Source organism: Lygodium microphyllum, chromosome 4, assembly GCF_053477565.2.
Source record: "Lygodium microphyllum isolate KBCC chromosome 4, Lygodium_microphyllum_v1.1.10, whole genome shotgun sequence".
Lineage (NCBI taxonomy): Eukaryota > Viridiplantae > Streptophyta > Polypodiopsida > Schizaeales > Lygodiaceae > Lygodium > Lygodium microphyllum.
Genome location: NC_141138.1, coordinates 182,657,818 through 182,677,432, shown reverse-complemented (window position 1 = coordinate 182,677,432; position 19,615 = coordinate 182,657,818). Strand labels below are relative to the sequence as shown.

At 45.4% G+C, this 19,615-nt stretch overlaps 1 protein-coding gene, 1 non-coding gene and 1 pseudogene across 2 annotated transcripts in view; 1 reads left to right on the top strand and 2 right to left on the bottom strand.

The window, feature by feature from the left end:
• LOC148037977 (DNA topoisomerase, type IA, core) overlaps positions 1–19,615 on the bottom strand; it is a 153,993-nt gene that overhangs the window by 41,344 nt on the left and 93,034 nt on the right. The window contains exon 14 of the mRNA XM_087677010.1: positions 4,104–4,211. Coding sequence (XP_087533136.1) covers positions 4,104–4,211 — 108 coding nt within the window. The remainder of the gene's footprint in view (positions 1–4,103; positions 4,212–19,615) is intronic.
• On the bottom strand, positions 4,580–4,682 carry LOC148037979 (U6 spliceosomal RNA). The gene has a single exon (XR_015690812.1). It is a non-coding gene; the product is annotated as a U6 spliceosomal RNA (small nuclear RNA).
• Positions 9,413–10,719, top strand: LOC148037978 (uncharacterized; annotated as a pseudogene).

Below are 19,615 nucleotides of genomic sequence, written 5' to 3'. Positions count from 1 at the left end.
CGACACCCAACACATACCTCCGACCATCCCTCCATCCCCCGACCCTCCTCTTCCCCCCCACCACCTCCCCTGTGGGGCAAACCTTGATCCGCATCCGAGTCACGTGATCCCCCCCACACCCACCCCCCCTCTCCTCCCACAAGTGGTGATGAGCCACACATGCCTACATCCTCATCGCGCTAGCAGTGCTCCCCCTCCCATACAGCCACCAGCTCATATGCCCCTACTGCCCGTCACACTTTCCCGAAACAGGCACAGTTGTTGTCACAGGAGTTCTTCCACAATGGCCCATGGTCCTACCTGAGAGTTGTGGAGCGCGGAGGGTTCGCACTACCTCTTGAGGTGGGAATCTTCGTGGTTCCTAAGCCAAGGAGGGGCAAGGTCCATCTACTAGCACCACTCGATGGACCAAACTACGCCTTTCTCCTTCAGTCCTCACTCTCAGAGGATTGGACGATGACAGATAGAGGAGTTGAAGAGCCAGGTGGCTGACCACACCTCCCACTGTATGGGAGAAGAAGGACTAGTACTGTTTGCACTGCAGTGGCCCAATTGCATGATGACATTAACTGGTGAGCTGGTAGCGAGGTCCCACACTTGAGCATTATCTTTCGAGCCCCTCCATAGTGGAGAGCTCCGCGGGATGTGATCAAGTGGCCCCTGGCACATGCGGCCTATTTCTACTAGTGTACAGAGTCACGACTCTCAGCATGGTTGATAGATGCATTGATAGTACCATCTATAGCATCTATCACCCCTATGGTCCGTCCGAGGGCAACCATGGGGGACTAGAGTTCGCCGTCTAGACCGGTGGCAAAGCATACTTCTATGCCCCATAGTTTTTCCTCTTCATCAACAACCTCCAATCCGAACAGATGCCTATTCGGTCAGTCACAAGTTTCCCCATGAGCTTACACCTTGCATCCTAGAATGTGAATAGTCTCCACTAGAGTGAGGCACGTGGTTCCAGGAAGTTGATTGTTCAGCAAGAGCTGTGGCTTTCCCTTGCCGAACAGATCGACATCCCGCTTCTATAGGAGCACAAACTCACTCCCACCCAGGCCCAACGCGTAGGGAAGGTACTCACGGGCAGCTCGCACACTTACTAGGAGCACGCCATAGGTGCCCACAACAGGAGTGGAGGCGTATGCACCTCTATTGGCCCAAGTCTCACTACCTGTGTAGGAGACCACAAGATGATAGTGGCAAGGAAGATTCTATGGATCATATTGGATATTGGGGACTTGTGCGTTGGAGTCCTCAATGTCTATGCTCCCACGGAGGTTTTTTAATGCCTTTCTTTAAAAAGGCTCACACATATTCACCAAGGGCACACACCAAAAAGGAGAAAAAAAATGGGCAATCACCTTGGCATTTTCCTATGTGTAGGTAGGATAGCCCACAAGTCAATTGAACAATGGAGCTTGATCGTAGTGGGACTATCCTCGGCGTACCCACCAAGGAGGAGGACCAACCAAGTGTTCAAATGGATGAGAACCCAGACTAACACAAACACACCAAGTGAACATAGGTGTCCAACCAAGTGGCGTACACAATGAGACTTGAACCCACAACCTTGCAATTATGAGCCCAGGTGCTAACCAAGAGGATATCCCCTTTAACATGTCACCTATGAACATAGGTGTCCAACCAAACTATCCCAAAAACAGAGCTATGCAGGTTTTTATGCCATTTAATCTGTTCAAGGTTCAAGACATAAAGTTCCTTAGATTCTAGAATTTGCTCCATATAATTTTTCTTTACTTTAATTTTGGAAAGTAAGGAATGTTTTAAGGTCGTGTGGTTCAACCAAGGGTAGTGAACCTTGCTTATTCCATACTCCCATACCACTGTGTGTTTGTGATATGGTGATGAATGCAAATGCCAAAAATCTATGAATGTAAGAATTGAAGAGACACAAAGGGGCAAAAGAGAACTCATAGCGTTATATACAAGATAATCAAAGAAAAGAAGATACAAAAGATAAGTAAAACACTAAAATGGACTAGGGCAACATATATAGTAGCCCAAGGACAAAAAAGGGGAAAGCAAGGTTGGCCCCCAAGTGTATCCACATACCATGCAATGCACTACTAATGTATTACCTACATAACTAATGATCCAGTTTTACAATACAAATTTCAAAAATATCAAATCCTCCAGGATATAGGTGCTACTCCCAATTCTAAAATAAATTATGATCTATAATATCAAAGACACCAGATTTCAAAACAACTCGTAGACATCAAATTTGAAACAAAAACGCATGTAGTAAAAGTGTATACCATGGATATATGTAGTAAAAGTATCAAACAAGGTCGGGTGGGAAACAACTTCCACGTAACGTCCATCTTCCTCCCTACGACCATGGATGACTAACATATGGCTGCTAATATTAACTCATCTCCATTAAATCTAAGAAGTGCTCTGAGAAATGATGGCGTGATGACCATGAAAAATATGGCTCTTGGGATGTAATCCATGCATCTGTGGAGTCCAGAATATGTTGAGAAATGGTACGTTTTCCCAGGAGGCACATTGATAATACAATGGAGGCATGGAGTAAGTCTACATTCTCTACAACCAGTACTAAGGTGAGCAGAGTCAAATCAACGACACAAATTAGAGCTACGAGATGGCCACACAATCCTGGCTGATCAGATAGCAGGATCAATGAAGCAATGCTTTGTAGAGGAGTAAAATGCAGTCCTCCAAGCAAGGGGGATGCCAGACACATCAGATAATGGAGAGCAATAGAGGGAGTGGAATGCTATCCTCAGAGCTGTGGTTGACCACCGAAGAAGGAGGTGCTTGAATGTCGCTGGAACTATGGCTGCTGCCTAGGTGACTGCTGGGCAGCTAACTAGAGGAGAAAACACAAAAGTGTCACCAGGTCAAAGCCTCCAAACAACAAGGTGCAGAAAACTGAGTGGTAGGCAACTACAGTGGAAGATGTCTGGGGAGCTGGGCTGCTGTCTGGAGACGCCCAAGCTGAAAAAGCTGCTCTATCAGCCCCCTAAGACCTTCTGAGCAGCAGATACAGACTGTAGCGCATGTTGAACACCATAAGCAGCAGGCCAGCCTATCGTCTGACTATATCAAGCAGCTGGAAACTCGGCGACAGCTGGGTGGCAACACATATCAGCCAACTGGGGGTTGGTGAGTTTACTAGTGGGTGGAACTCCTCTGGGATAGGTCATGGCAGGCTGGTCAACCTCTGGCAGCTCTTGGTGAAGCCAAACATAGCACTGGCAACAGTGAACAAGGTGCCAGTTGATTCGGGAGGGGAGAGACAGGAGGGAGTGAGGATGAATGCCCATACATGCCCTATTTACAAGGGATTTTGGAGCATTTGATCCATCATGAGCAATGAGTGCAAAATAAAACAAATAAAACCCTTTTGGGGCTGTTAATGGATGATGAAATTAAGAATCGATACACTACAACAAAATGTTAATGTGAAAGATGACAGCAAGAAGAATAAAGAAGAAGAAGACTATTCAAAGCATTCTTACCTTGCCTATCTTTCTCTCTCTTTCACTACTACTAATCTTTCATTAAGAAATGAGAAAGAGAGAGAGAGAGAGAGAGAGAGATCATGAAACCATGCCTTGCCTATATCTCTTTCAGGACTGCTAATCTTTCATTGAGAGACAGAAGCGAGCTAAACATCATACAACCATGCCCAATTTGGATCATTGTCTGGCTAGCCTCTCCATTTTATCCATGGCTATTTATAACAATTACTCTATCATTGTGCTTCACTTTTATTACAATAAGGATACTCCGCAAACCAAAGATTAACGAAACTGAACTATTGAAAACATATATTTATCTAAGATTGTACAATAGTACATTGGATACCCCAAACAAGGTGAAAGCTCACCCTGAAATACAGACACAAAGAGAGACTAAATTACAGTTACTTCTAACACCAAGAGCCAAATCTTAAAATAGGACCAACCTCTTCAAGGAGTGGTGACCATACTACAACATTGTTTATTTTCTCACCACACCCCCCTCCCCCCCAACACACACACACACACTCACTCACACAAAAGAAGTGGGAATTCAAGCGCAAATCAACCATACAAAGGGATCACCTGTTGAATTGGTATCTTCATCACTGATGAAATAGTTCCATGAAAATCAGGCCAAAAGCCTGTCAGAACATCCTTCCATTCCGAACGCCCACTAGACACTTCATCAAGCTGATAAATAAGAAGGATAGAGTATGTTATACCAGCAAAGAACAATTTCACTGTTAGTCAAACACCCAAAAGCAAATATGCTGTGCAACATATGAATATTCAGTGGAACACTATCCAAATTAACAAAACCAAGATTGAATGTCCAAGCTTCACACAAGGCCACATCTCTCTCTTTTTTTTTTCGTAATGAATGTTATATTTATAAAGTACTAAACGACAAAAGAGTTACAAAAGTCATGGCAAAGACGCAGAGGAAATTGCCATATGCCAGGGAAGTAAGTCCTCCCAAGGGAGTAAGTCAGAGTGCCGAATGAGATCCATTTGCCAATGCAAGTGACCTTTAAGCCTAGCAATATGTCCCTGAACATAAAAATTTGGACCATTTCTCGATTTGTGCATGTCATCCTTGCGTAGGGGCCATGCTAATCTTCTCTGTATCGTTCCAATTTTATTAAATGTCTCCGAAGAGACAGCCACATCTCTCTCTCTCTCTCTCTCTCTCTCTCTCTCTCTCTCTCTCTCTCTCTCTCTCCCCCCCGTTCCCCCTCCCTCCCTCCCCTCTCTCTCTCTCTCTCTCTCTCTCTCTCTCTCTCTCTCTCTCTCCCCCCCGTTCCCCCTCCCTCCCTCCCCTCTCTCTCTCTCTCTCTCTCTCTCTCTCTCTCTCTCTCTCTCTCTCTCTCTCTCTCTCTCTCTCTCTCTCTCTCTCTCTCTCTCTCTCTGTGTGCAGGTATGACCTAACCCCCCCAGCAAGCAACCCCCAAAGATTCCCCAGGTACCACTTTACCAAGCTAACTGCGAGCGCATACTCCGACCATCTCTATTGGAGCCTGCAAGAAATGAACCCCCACGCACCCCTGGAGGAGGTCACAGCACAGTTGGCGGGCACACTACACACCTCAGCTGCCGAATACTTCCCCCACACATCCCCCTCCCCCCACCCCACCCCTCCGAACAAGAATGTCCCACAGAATAGCTGGTACGACGCAGAGTGCAGGGAAACCCGGCTCCGTCTTCAACAGGACGAAGCACGGGGAGTACACACGCATAAACAGGCACGCTTGATCTTCCGTCGCCTAGTGCGACGGAAGAAACGAGCCTACCTCTCCAAAGTGGAACACGAATTCTACCAGCTATTCTTAGGACAGGACAGCAAAGAGGCATGGAAGGCGTTTCAGGAACCCCGAGCCCAGACACCCATCACCTCCCCGGACACTTGGCACACATATGCAACCTCACTATACCATGTACCCAAGCAACCCCAGCTACCCCGGCCCCCAGGGAGCAGACCCGGATCATCCACATTCTTCAACACGGGGCGGGTTCGGGACGCCATTGACAGACTCCAAAATGGCCATGCCCAAGACCACGAAGGCTTGGTAGTAGAGCATTTGACCCATGCTAGAGACATACTGGCACCTCTCCTAGCACACATGTTCAACAGAGCCCTATGCGAAGGCTTCCCAGCCAGTTGGTCAGCCAACACCATAATACCTATCCTGAAGGCCAGAGACCCCATGGTTCCCACGAACTACCGAACAGTCATGGATGGCCATGTACTAGCCAAGCTCTATGGATCCATACTGGAACACGAGCTGAGCAAGTGGGCAGAGCAACACCAACACCGAGCAGCAGGACAAGCAGGGTTTAGGAGGGGGTTCTGCACCCTTGACCATATCCTCACACTGAGAGCCATCATAGAGGAGGGCAAAGCGCATGGAAGATGGGTGTACTGCTGCTTCATGGACTTCCGCAAGGCCTTTGACACAGTCCCACGAGCGAGGCTCATGCAAAGACTACAGGAACTGGAGGTACCAACCGAAATACGATGGGGGATACTGGCACTATACGAATCGGTAACGGGCCGAGTTCGGGCACCGGGAGGGCTGTCAAAGGAGATCACCAGCACCATCGGAATCAAGCAGGGATGCCCACTCTCGCCCACCCTATTTGGCCTCTACATTGATGAGATCTCAGAGTACATAGATAAATTGGGCGAGGTGGGATCGAGCCTAGTAGGAACATTGATACCTATCTTACTATATGCGGACGACATAGTCCTCATCTCCAGCACACCCGAAGGGCTACAGCACCAACAGGACGCACTACAAGCCTTCTGCCAAGACAAAGACCTAACTGTGAACCTGGGGAAAACCAAGGTCATGGTGTTCAACACGTCAACCCAATGGCTCCGCCGGTCGGTACCCCCCTTCGCATACGGTGGAGAAACCGTGGACGTGGTCCAAAGATACGTCTATCTGGGGATTACATTCTCTGGACCGAGATTTACCCTGAGAAAAGCCGCGGAAGATAGACTAACCCGAGGCTATGCAGCCCTCGGGTCAATGGAGAACCAATGTGCCCGCATACAGTTCCAGGAACCCCGGACAAAACTCTGCTTTTTGACACCTTGGTCAAACCAAACCTCCTGTACGGGGCTCCCATATGGGGGTCCAATCTCTACCACACGCAGAGGGCCCCACAGGATCAACCACTGCACCCCTAGTACTTATGATCTCACGGATGATCCGAAGCAAGCCCACCGTACCACACGAGATTATCCGCGCAGAGCTGGGGGCACTGCCCCTCGTGGCTGAGGCCCTCTTCCAGACCGTGACCTTCTTGCGCCGAATATGGGACCTGCCCCAACACCGATACCCCAGACTCGCCCTGAAGTCATCCAAACAGCTAGCAACACAAGGGGACACTGAGTGCTGGTACGCCCGAACAGAGACCTCGCTACGGCTCCATGGCCTGCACATGGACCACCTCCCCCCACTACAATACAGCCTAGACTGCCCACACCTGGAGCTCAGCCGAGGGGAGGTAAATCGCATCACCAGAATGGATATCATCCAGACAGACACCGCCAGGACATAGGTGACCCCCACATCGAAACTAGGAACCAAGAAGGCTTTCTACCGAGAACACTTCCTGCATATCTCCCCGGACGGCTTCATCACCCGCCCAAGCTACATGGACACACACTTGTCTCACGGGGTCAGAAGTGCCATCGGACAGATCCGCACGTCCTCACACCAACTATAGGTCGAAACGGGCAGATACGGGGCCAACCCCCTCCCCCCAGAAGACCGAATCTATCAACTCTGCCATCTCGAGCCAGAGACAGAGGAACACTATATCTGTAGATGCCCAGTGTACTACGAAATCCGGGGACGCTTCCACTGCCTATTCAGCAAAGGATTCGGACCACTCTCCAAGGTGATGGAATTCAAAGACCAGTGATGCTTGGGGCTCTTTCTACTGGAAATACGACGCCACAGAGACCACCTCCTACGAACCACGGAGCAAAGACAAGGAGCCACCAGCCAATGCACATGCAACGACTTCTACCAAATACCAGCTACCCTCCCCACCACCGAGGCCCCACCAGCCCAACCGGCCTCCGGCCCCCGGGGACCACCTTAGAAATAGCCACGATGAGAGGTAAAGCCTGGCGACCACGCCCCACCGGCCCCCGTCCCCGCAAAAGACACTGGTCGAAGATACAAGGGATACTACGCCGCCATCGGAGGGCCCTGCCCCCCCGCTTTAGCCTCTCCATGCTAGACCGACCCATGCGGGACATCTTAGGATGAACACCCCAGGAGCAGTTCCACACCGCACTCGGAGTACCTCTAGATTGTATCTAGTCCAGATATCATTTTGTACCTACTCAATTTAGTTCAACATAGCATAAATGTTAGCTTCACTGGGACTTTTGAAATCTCCCAGACATTTGTATGCAACATTTTGGTCTCATAGGCCAACTTGGCCTGTTGTAGACGTTAATATAACTTTCTTTCTTTCTTTCTTTCTTTCTCTCTTGCGCCCGCGTCACTGCCCTGTCACCATCGCCCGTCATCACTGCCGCCCATTACTGCCGTGTCCCAGTCGCCCATCATCACTGTCGCCCGTCTCACTGCCATCACTACCCCGTCATTGCCACCCATCACTGCCACCACTACCCGTCAATCGATCACGTCACTCCAGGAAAAGGGCAGAGATCACATCACTCCAAGAAGGGCCGAATGTCCAATTACATCACTGCCAGGAGATCATGTCACTGCCCCGTCACTACCAGGAAAGTTCACTCTAGGAAGGGCGCTAGAATTATATTCGAAGGCCCTCGATTGTGATCACACCAGTAGAGCAATATGTCGTAATCAAGTAGGGTGCTCCTGATCGATCTCCAGCATATTAGCAGCGCATCAGAACATTGTAACGAGGCCGGTGTCGTGCAATGCCATCAGCACTGAATACTTACATGTACACATCTTCTCCAAATTGCCCATCGGCGCTGCATAACTAGCTTGTGCCCAACACAACAAGACGGAGTTCACCCCCAAAATGGAGAAGGTCCAGATAGAGCAGATAATTACCAATGCCATCAACAAAGTCAAGAAGGAGTATGACAACGGACTAAGCATAGTGAACAGGCAACTGAACGATAAGATTAAAAAGTTGGAATGCAAGATAGAAGCCCAAGATGGGGAGATTCAATCACTTAGGCAACTACTGACTGACATTCAGCTCAGCGCCAAGCTAGAGGAAGGAGAAATTCAACCTAGCATGACTGAGGAGATCACCCACACCAAAGAGGAAGTACAGCTCCAAAAAAAGGAGACGACGAAGGAGGCTGTTTCTTGGGCAGAGATGCTCAAGAAAACCCAACAGCAAGTAGAGGAGGCGGAGCAATGGATTCAAATTGCAAAGAAGGGGAAACACCTAGCACACGCACCTACAACAACCATAATCAATGACACATTGAAGGAGGAACAAAAAAGGAAAATGAGAGCACTCTATGTTCGGGTGACGGGGCTGAAGATGCATGAAAAAGTGGATGAGAACACCAAGGTGCTATACACGTTAATGAATATTAAGAAAGACACGCATGTCTCCACTTGGAGAGTGGGCAAGAAAAGCACAGAAAGGGAGAGCTCAAAAGAGCATGCACTCATTCTCCGCTTCCCCACCATGGAGGCTAGGAGAGACTTCCTAGCTCAACGTCGTACATTGAAGGGGACTAGTATGTTTTTGGGTGACGATCTCACACCAACCCAACTAGCCCACATGAGGGAGTGCATGCCAAAATTAAGGCAGCCAAGGAGGAGGGCAAACTCGCCTTATACAAAGGAGGCAGAGTGGTAGCCATGGAGAGGCACCACAAATGACCGCGTGAGACCAATGGGACCAGCCTTGCAATGGCAATCTGGAATTGTAATGGAGCCCTCCGATTGGATGTGGAAGCTTTTGACGAGACATTCAAAGGGAGAGATATAGTGTTCTACTCAGAGACACATCAAGGACCATATATTACACTTCCACGGGTGACAGGCTATAGATGGGAGTCAGCTTGTAGGGAGGAGACATGCACAAACCACAGTAATCGCGGGTTGGGAGGAGTGGCAGTGTTATTCAGGGAGGAGCTACAGCAAATGATCCAAGTAGTCCGCAAAGGTGAGCAAGCCAGATACATGTGGGTGAGAGTGTGTGGTGAGGAACACACTTTGTAGGTTGCCATATGCTATTTCCCCCCTAAGACGTCCCAATACGCCCCACCTAAGGGGCAATCACCATATGTGGCTTTGAATGAGGATATTTGGGAGTTCTCAATGGCGGGAGAGGTTATCTTACTAGGAGACTTTAATGCCAGGACAGCCTCCCATCAGGTGTCTTTCTTTGATGCATCTGAGGAGATGCTACAGGAGTAGGATGTGTCAGAGGTATAGCTAAAGAGGACATCTCAAGATATGGGGAAACTCACCGAATATGGGAGATATCTTGTGGAGATGGGCACTGCACGAAAGTTGGCCATTCTCAATGGCCTGGCTAGATACCCCCTATCCGGCGCCTTCACATGTTATCCTCACCGACACAGTGCCAGCATAGTAGACTATGTTTTTGCCCCACCGATGCTGATATCTCACATCCAGGACCTCTCAGTATCCCCACACCTTCTCGGAGTTGCAGTGGATCATGCCTACCTTCATTCACCATCGACCTCCAATTCACTGACATCCAAACCCATCATGCAACTCACCGACACCCAAGATACCTCTTTTCCAGAGAGACAGAGGATACCTATGAGGCGGAGATCCTTAGATTGTTACATGATGCAGACCCCGACGTTCCATTACAAGAGCTGACTCAACAGTTCAGTGAGGCCCTACACATCGTTGTAGGTGTAGCCTTCCCACACTCTCGACCCACACAAAGAGCCTCCACCGGGGTGACACCTTGGAACAGCTGGTATGATGATGAGTGCCGTGAGACCAGAGCACGGCTACAGAGAGAGAGAGCACTGAGGTCCACTACCCACACATAGGCACAAATACTCTTTAGACGCCTCACACGGTTGAAGAAGAGAAAATTCTTGGCCCAGCTGGAGCGAGACCTATATCAGTTATTCTTAAGCCAGGACTCTAGAGAGGCTTGGAGGCTTTTCACAGAGCATTGCCCGACCACACCTATTATGTCCACCGCTGTATGGGAGGAGAGCGATCATTGAGGAGGGAAGGGGCCATGGCCGACGGACCTACTGTTGCTTTGTAGACTTCCGCAAAGCCTTTGACACAGTACCGAGAGACAAGCTGATAAATAGATTGCATGCCATGGGAGTACCGAAAGAGCTCAGTTGGGGTATTTTGGCACCGTATGAGAGAGTTGTGGGCAAAGTCCGGACATCTGAGGGCCTTTCGGCACCAATTTACTCCACCATTGGGGTGAAGTAGGGATGCCCCCTCTCTCCGACATTATTTGGCCTATACATTGATGCAATTCCTGATTACATTTCACAGGAAGGAGATAGAGGAGCTCCACTAGCTGCCACTTGGATACCTCTCCTATTGTATGCAAATGACATTGTATTGATAGCTGACTCTCCAAATAGTCCACAAAGACACTTGGATGCATTACACTCCAATACTTTGGACAGTGGGCTTTCACTGAACCTTGGTAAAACCAAGGTGATGGTATTTAATACTACACCACAGTGGGTCAGGAGATCAGCACCTAAATTCACATATGGATCTGAGGAGCTGGAGTATGTTGATTCTTATACATACCTAGGAGTCTCATTCACAGGGCCCACCTTTTCTATGCGAGAGGCAACAGACACTAGACTCACTCGCGGATACACAACACTAGGTGGTTTGGAAAGGATGTGCTCACATGTGCAATTCCAAGAACCCTGTACCAAGCTATGGCTCTTCGATACACTGGTCACATCCACACTACTTTATGGAGTACAGATATGGGGGCCCAATCTTGACCACCGTAGTAGATCAAGGAACACTTATGACGGATGGAGGTCCTTGGAGAAACCCCTAGTGTCCATGATATCTAGGATGATCAGATGTAAGGCCTCAGTGCCACATGAGATCATCAGAGCCGAGCTAGCAGCTACATCGATTGTGGTAGAGGACCTCACCCGATCGGTCGCATACATACATAGCCTATAGGACTTACCGCGACACAGATATGCACGGTTGGCCCTTGAGTCCTCCACGCAGCTCACATCCTCACTACTTTACGGAGTACAGATATGGGGGCCCAGTCTTGACCACCGTAGCAGATCAAGGCGCACTTATGACGAATGGAGGTCGATGGAGAAACCCCTAGTGTCCATGATATCCAGGATGATCAGATGTAAGGCCTCGGTGACACATGAGATCATTAGAGCCGAGCTAGCAGCTACACCAATTGTGGTAGAGGCTCTCACCCAATCAGTCACATACATACATAGCCTATGGGACTTACCCAGACACAGATATGCACAGTTGGCCCTTGAGTCCTCCACGCAGCTTGCCAGAGAGCGTGATACTTCATGTTGGTATGCACAGATGTCGGCCTGATTTGAGCTGCATGGCTTTAGCACGGACAAGTTAACCCCCTTCTAGTACACCCTTGATGCACCATCTCTTGATCTGAGCAGGTTAGAGATCCGCAAGATCATCAGGATGGATCTTACCCAATTGGATATCAGGAGGACATGGTTGACCCCAAGGCAAGAGATAGGGACAAAGATGGCTTTCTACCACGAGCATTTCCTTCATACTACAGATGATGGATTTATTATTCGCTCGAGATACATGGACACCCACCTTTCCCATGGGATCAGATGTACTATTAGCTAGTTGTGCACCTCCTCACATCAGCTAGAGATTGAGACTGGCAGATATAGATCCATCCCACTAGAGAAGCGCATATGCCAATTAGAGCCAGAGACAAAGGAGCATTATATCTGCCACTACCCAGCGTATTATGAGGTCCGTGGTCGTTTCCACTATCTCTTTAAAGACAGATTTGGACCACCATCCAAAGTCATGGATTTTACTGATCAGCGATGCCCTGGCCTCTATCTTCTTGAGATATGACAGCTTCGTGACATGCGCCTCAGAAGTATAGCTACTCCAGGACATCGGGGCCCTTCACAGAGACAGCTCACAGATTTCTATGCAAAGGAGACTCAGAAGACTTCAATATAGTTACAACCACAATCCACACGAGAGCCTCTCTCACCGCCACAGTCCACACACAGACAAGGAGTACTGATTGATCGAGCCGTTCAGCTCAGCCGATCCAGACGTCCTAGGCCTCGACACAGACACCAATGATACCTTCATAGGCGGATACATGGGATTATTGCTCGGGCTAGAGCTAGGCCCTCCATATTCACATGAGATTGTACCATTTGAAGCTCATTGTTACTAGATAGAGCTCTATGTTTTACACAGCCATAGTTAGTTTCCTTTCTTATTTTGCTTTGTGCTACATATTTTGCCCAAACAATTGTACCATCATACACATGATTGTAACTCATGGTCTCATAGGTCATTTTCACCTTTTGTAGACGTTAATATATCATTTCATTTCATCTCTCTCTCTCTCTCTCTCTCTCTCTCTCTCTCTCTCATTCATGAAGAAGCTTAAATTAAATACGTCAAAGTATTTAAATTAGGCCTTCTAGCCAATCATAACAATCTTAACAATTCACAAGTCAACCCAACAAGCTACCAAAACCTAGCACACAAACATCATGCCGTGGCACAATAGGAGTAGAGCAAGCAATATCCAACCAAGGAGCACCCACATTACAAAGCACCAAATCTGTCGAAACCATGGAAGAGATCTGCCATAATAGTATTCCTCGAACATGGGCCACATGACCACAAATACCTGAGGCCAAATCAAAACAAAATGCCAAGAGACAAGGTGTTGTATAGACTATTTGCCATGGGACTATCAAAGGAGCTAATTTGGAGGATTCTTGCACACAACGAGAGGGTTACTAATTTGATATGTTGGTTACATCTACATCACTATATGGAGTGCACATATAATGGGCCTAGCCTTGATCACCCCAACCAATCGGGTCGCATCTATGATAGATGGAGATCGATGGAGAGACCCTTGTATCCATGATCTCCAGTATAATCAAATGTAAGGCCTCAGTCCCACATGAGATCATAAAAGTTGACTTAGCATCCACACCAATTGTAATATAGGCCCTCACCGAGTCCATCACCAACATACATAACTTATGGGAGCTACCTTCAGCTAGCCTTATTGGGTCCACATACATGTAGGGATTCAATCATTTAGACTGAGCCTCCACTTTCCTCAATTGAGTTTGCTTTACTTTTTAATTAGGAAGAGTACACTAGCAGACTATTTTGACATATAAAAGTAGCTCCCTTTTATTATCCCATCAAATAAAGTTCATTTAACTCGATCTTTAGCACATGACAAACAATTCAAAAATCAATACTTTATTTCATTAAAAGATAACCCAAATCATCCTTACACAAAGTGATACAAAAACTATATTTATACAAAGAAGACACTATTCAACCTAAGATTGTTTCCATCCTGCACAACTAGGGTGTATGTAATTGCACTCCTATGGACAATAGGAAAATTACTAGCTCAAAGCCAAAAAGGGAGACACCTTGTGCTAGTATGCACTAATATCACCTTAGTTTGAGCTACATAGCTTCAGCATGGACAAACTACCCCCTTTCAATATTCCCTTAATGCACCATCCCTTAATTTGAGCCAATCACAGATCGGCAATTCTATAGCGTACCCGTCTTTATTACATGACAAGTAACGTTTTAGTAGTCACCCAAAGTTTACCTTCCAGCCGCCGTCATCATCCGTAGTCTAACAAGAATGATCGGATTTTGTCTAGCTCTATAACCCTAAGTCTACTCTGCAGGGAAAGCGTCCTGCTATTACCCACGGAGGACTGACGTGTGAAGGTTCCTAATTGACCTAACAGTTACCTATCAATAACTAGCTCACATCCGGAGGTGTCCTTCAAGAGGCTTCTTGTCCTAAAGGAGTGACTACCATTAACCTTGGTTCATGGAGTGAAACACTTTTTTCTAGTAGCAGACTAAGGATTTATGAAATCCCTCGCAGTGCTCTGACACAGCCGCCGTACCTTTTCCTTAAGATAATTTACAATTTGAATTCTTAGACCAAACCCTAGGTAAGTCAGGGAATCAACCCTTCCTAGCCTTTGTTTTTGGGAAAACCTCTCGGCTAACCGAGACTACCCCGCCATAGGATTGGATTCGTTCAGAATCCATCCACCCGCTTCCCTCTATGGAAGTTCTTAGTTATCTAATTACCCACCACATTACATGAAACATATAAAAACAACTTTATTAATTAAAAAGAATCATTTTATGCACAATTGTTCATTTGTGTAATTTACTCACGGACATACAATCAGAATAAAACAAATTCATTGATTATGTTCCATAATGTGTATTCTCCTGCTCATACACAAGAAAAATTATAATTTCATGTGGTGCCTCATCCCATGCATCTGCACGTCACTAAGATCAAATCCACCTATAGCTAGCGTTTTTAGGTGTCCCAAGTAGAAATTGGGCCATACACGGGACCAAAGATTCAATTAGAGAAAGCTTCTTGAATCGCTAAAGGTTTAAGAAAAGGGTTACCTATATACCTAATCAAATTAAATAAGACTGAACAAGATAAAGAAGCCGAAGATGAACCGTCATGGCTTAGGAAATATGCTGACGTATTTCCTGAAGAATTAACTAAACTTCCACCACAAAGAAAAATCGACCACGAAATCAAGCTAGTACCAGGAGAGCTGCAACAGTTGCAAAGCCACCATATCGAATGTCTATTTCGGAACCCATAGAACTAAAGGAACAACTCAAACAACTCTTAGATCAGAGATACATTAGACCTAGTAACTCACCCTGGGGAGCTCCAATGTTATTTCAAAAAAAAAAGGATGGGACTCTCCGTCTCTGCATTGATTATCAAGGGCTAAATCAAGTAACAATCAAGAATAAGTATCCGATTCCAAGGATCAATGAGCTACTTGATCGACTACAAGAAGCGAAGATTTTCTCCAAAAGATTGATCTCAGATCAAGGTATTACCAGATCAGAATCAAGCAAGAAGATATTCCAAAAACCGCTTTTAGCATAAGATACGGTCATTGCGAGTTTATCGTAATGTCATTTGAATTAACAAGCGCCTATGCTACCTTCAACAAATTAGTGCAAGATATATTTAGACCTTATTTCAATGATTTCATGCTTGTATTCTTTAATGACATCTTAACATATTCCAAGGATGAAGGAAGTCAGAGTCACAACTACGGACAACTCTTCAAGCAATGCAGACTCACATGTATGTTAAGAAGAAGAAGTGTGTTTTCTTCAAGAAACAAATCAAGTATCTAGGGTTTATAGTTTCAGCAAAGGGAATTTCAGTAGATCCGGTCAACGTCAAGGATGTATAAGGCTGGCTACCTCCAACCACCGTAAGTAAAGTTCGTAGCTTTTGGGTTTAACAGGATGGTATCGGGTCTTTATCAAGAATTATGCCTTGATTGCTACACCTCTCATTGACCTACTCAAAAAGCAGGTTGCCATTAAATGGACCCAAGTTGAACTGTCTAGTTTTGACAGGCTCAAGATAAGCTTAGTCACAGCTCTGATCCTCAGAGTACCCGATTTTAGCAAAGAATTCGAAGTGGTGACCAATGAGAGCTCTCTTGCTTTGGGATGCGTACTCATGCAAGAAGGACATCCAGTGGCATATTCCTCCGGAAAATTGACGACTCACGACAAAAATTATGCTACTCATGACTTGGAATTACTTGCAATTATCCACACTCTAAAGTTATGGAGACATTATCTACTTAGGAAGAAATTCTCACTAGTAACCGACCATAAAAGTCTTAAATGGATCTTCACTCAACCAGATCTAAAATGAGGCAACGTCGGTGCATCGAAGTCTTGCAAGAGTATGATTTTGAGATCAAATATAGACCAGGCAAAGAGAATGTAATTGCAGATGCTTTAAGCCACATATCATTTCTCAATGTACTTATCTCAGAAGAACCTCTTAAAGCTAAAATCCTAGCTACAATGATATCGATGCCTAGTAATCCTATCATCGAGCTAGCCAAGGAGAAGGCGAATAATGATCCCAAATATCAGCAAATGCTAAAGGAAATTCAGAATAAAGAACAAAATTCTAAGCTTAAGACAAAGTATCTTAACTTCTCTATTGACGAAGGACTTATCTACTTCAAGACAAGATTATGTATTCCTTCAAGTCAAAAACTTAAGCAGAAGATACTATGGGAAGCTCAAGAACTAAAGAAGAAGACACTATGGGAAGCTCATCATTTCCCATTTTAGGGACATCCTGGCTATGCTAAAACTCTCAATGCAGTTAGGAAAAGCTAGCACTGGGAGAAGTTCAAAAGTGATGCACTTAAATACGTAACCAAATGCTTGAGTTGCCAATGAATAAAAGCCAAACGAGTTAAGCTGCCAAGAAAGCTACAACCACTTGATATTTCTCAAATAAAATGGGAATTCATTCGTATAGATTTTGTAGTGGGATTACCCTCAATTCAAGGAGGATACAACTGAATCATGGTAACTGTGGACATGTTGACTAAGGTTACCCACCTTATTCCCGTCAAAACTAACTACAAAGACTCAGATATTGCTAAGTTATTTGTCTAAGAAATCTTTAGACTTCATGGGCTGCCAAAAAGAATTATCAACGATCATGATTCTCTATTCACTTCGCATTTTTGGAAGGGATTATTTGAAGCTCTCGATACACAGCTTTATTTTAGTACAGCTTATCACCCTCAAGCTGATGGGCACACAGAGCGTGTAAATCAAGTCATTGAAGACATACTTATAGCATATTGTTGCAAAGAGCCTAGATGATGGATACAATATCTACCTTTGGTGGAATTTGCTTACAATGCATCCTATCATCAAAGCATTCAGATGATCCCATTTCAACTTCTATATGAGCAAGAATGCCTAACTCCGCTAAACTTCTCCAACCCTACCTTGAAGGTTGAAGCTTCTAAGAAGATGCTTGAAGAGATGGACGAACAAGTCAAAACCATCAAGTAAGATATACAAGCTGCCAAGGATCGGCAGAAAGTCTATGCTGACCTAGGGAGAAAAGAGTGAATCTTCCAAGAAGGGGACAAGGTTTTTATCCGTGTACACCGAAAGAGAAGTTCTTTATCCTTGGGAAAATTCAAGAAGCTAAGCCCAAGATATTGTGGACCTTACAAAGTCATAAAGGCTCTTGGATCTAATGCTTATAAGTTGCAACTTCCTGAAACTCTAAAAATTCATGATGAAGCCCTATGTACCTAATCCTGATTATATTCTTGATGATCAACAAGTTATAATGCCGAGCCAAGGTATACTTGAGGTTCAACCTGATAGAATCTTGGATGTAAAAGAAAGAATCCTTAGAAATAGGACCCTAAGAGTACACCTAGTATAATAGAAGGATTATCCTGAAGAGGATGCCACTTGGGTCGATAAGGTAACCCTTATCAAAGAATACCCCCAGTTTCTCTCGAGATGAGGACACCTAGTACAATAGAAGGATTATCCTGAAGAGGATGCCACTTGGGTTGATAAGATAACCCTTATCAAAGAATACCCCCAGTTTCTCTCGAGATGAGGACATCTCAATTTCTCTAAGGAGGAAAGAATGTAACGTCTCCATTACTTAGTTTATTTTAATGTGCATATACATTCCAAAGAAAATTGATTTCTGAAACTAACTATCGTTATGAAGGTAATTATTATTATTAATGAGGTATTATATGCAAGTTCATGAAAGAAAGACTTCGCAGACCCTTCCAAGACTAGCTTATTAAAACTATGTTTGTAGTATAGAACAACAAAAAGAACTACCCTAGTGGATAGTCACTTGGCAGTTAAGTGCACTTGGGTAACGACACTGCCGGGATGGATAACCTTCCAAGAAGATTTTCCTACAAGCTAGTGGGACCTTCTCACACGCAACCAACGAAACCTTTGTAGCCCGATGACAAGTATGCCAAGGCCAAGATGCCAAGGTCTATACCTTGGTCGCCGCCTTAGTTATAAGCCTTGGAGTGACGGCCGCCCGACAACGCGCCACGCGGTGCTCGCCCGTAGATTTATAAATTTTTATCTTCGCGCTACAAAACTGAAACTCCCTCTCCAATGTCATCAATGGTGTCATCAGAAGCATTAAAAGAAAACGTTCTCCCTTTGTCATTCATGATATCATCGAAAAACGCTAAAAAGCAAGCGTTCTATTTTTTTACACCCCCCTGCAAAACTATAAATTCAAGGCTTAGGGATGACGAGGAAGGAGTGACAAGAGCAATCTTGACAAGGACGAGACACTAATCAAGAAGGAAAAAACTCTATTCCGCAAGACAAAGAGACATTATTCCATTCAACCCAAGAAAGGGGATACATTGAAGGTCTCTCATCCTCTTGTACTCTAATCCGAGAAAAGAAAACACTGAAGAACTTTATCCTATTCTATCAATCTAGTTAGAAGTCATACCTCTACTCTCGTCCCTATTCCATCTACTAGAGAGAGAGAAATATTGCTCTCCACGAGGCAAGAAGAACCATCCACGAGACCTACATCATTGAATCTCGCAATAACCATCATCATCGTCGAGAGTCTTACACCTCGGTCAACCGCTTTTACTATTGTGTTCTTCTTCTTCTACGAATCATATTTTTGTCATAGCCCCGAAGAAAAAGAATTCTAAAACAGAAATCGTGAATGACCCTACTAACATAGAAGCAACAATTGGAGTTGCAAGCACGGGAGTCACTAACGGAGTCACGGGTGCAGATAACAACTCTTTACCAATCACGATAACACATGTTTTTCAAAAAAAAATTTAAAAATAAGATAAGTCTCTTAAGAAATACTGCAATCTTAGAGTATTCACTTAGTAAATTATTAGAATATCTTATAGGCTAGAAACCGTTAGAAAAACTACGAAATTCTAGAACTCAAGAGAAATCATGAGGAATTTTTCAAGACTGATTTATTGAGAATAA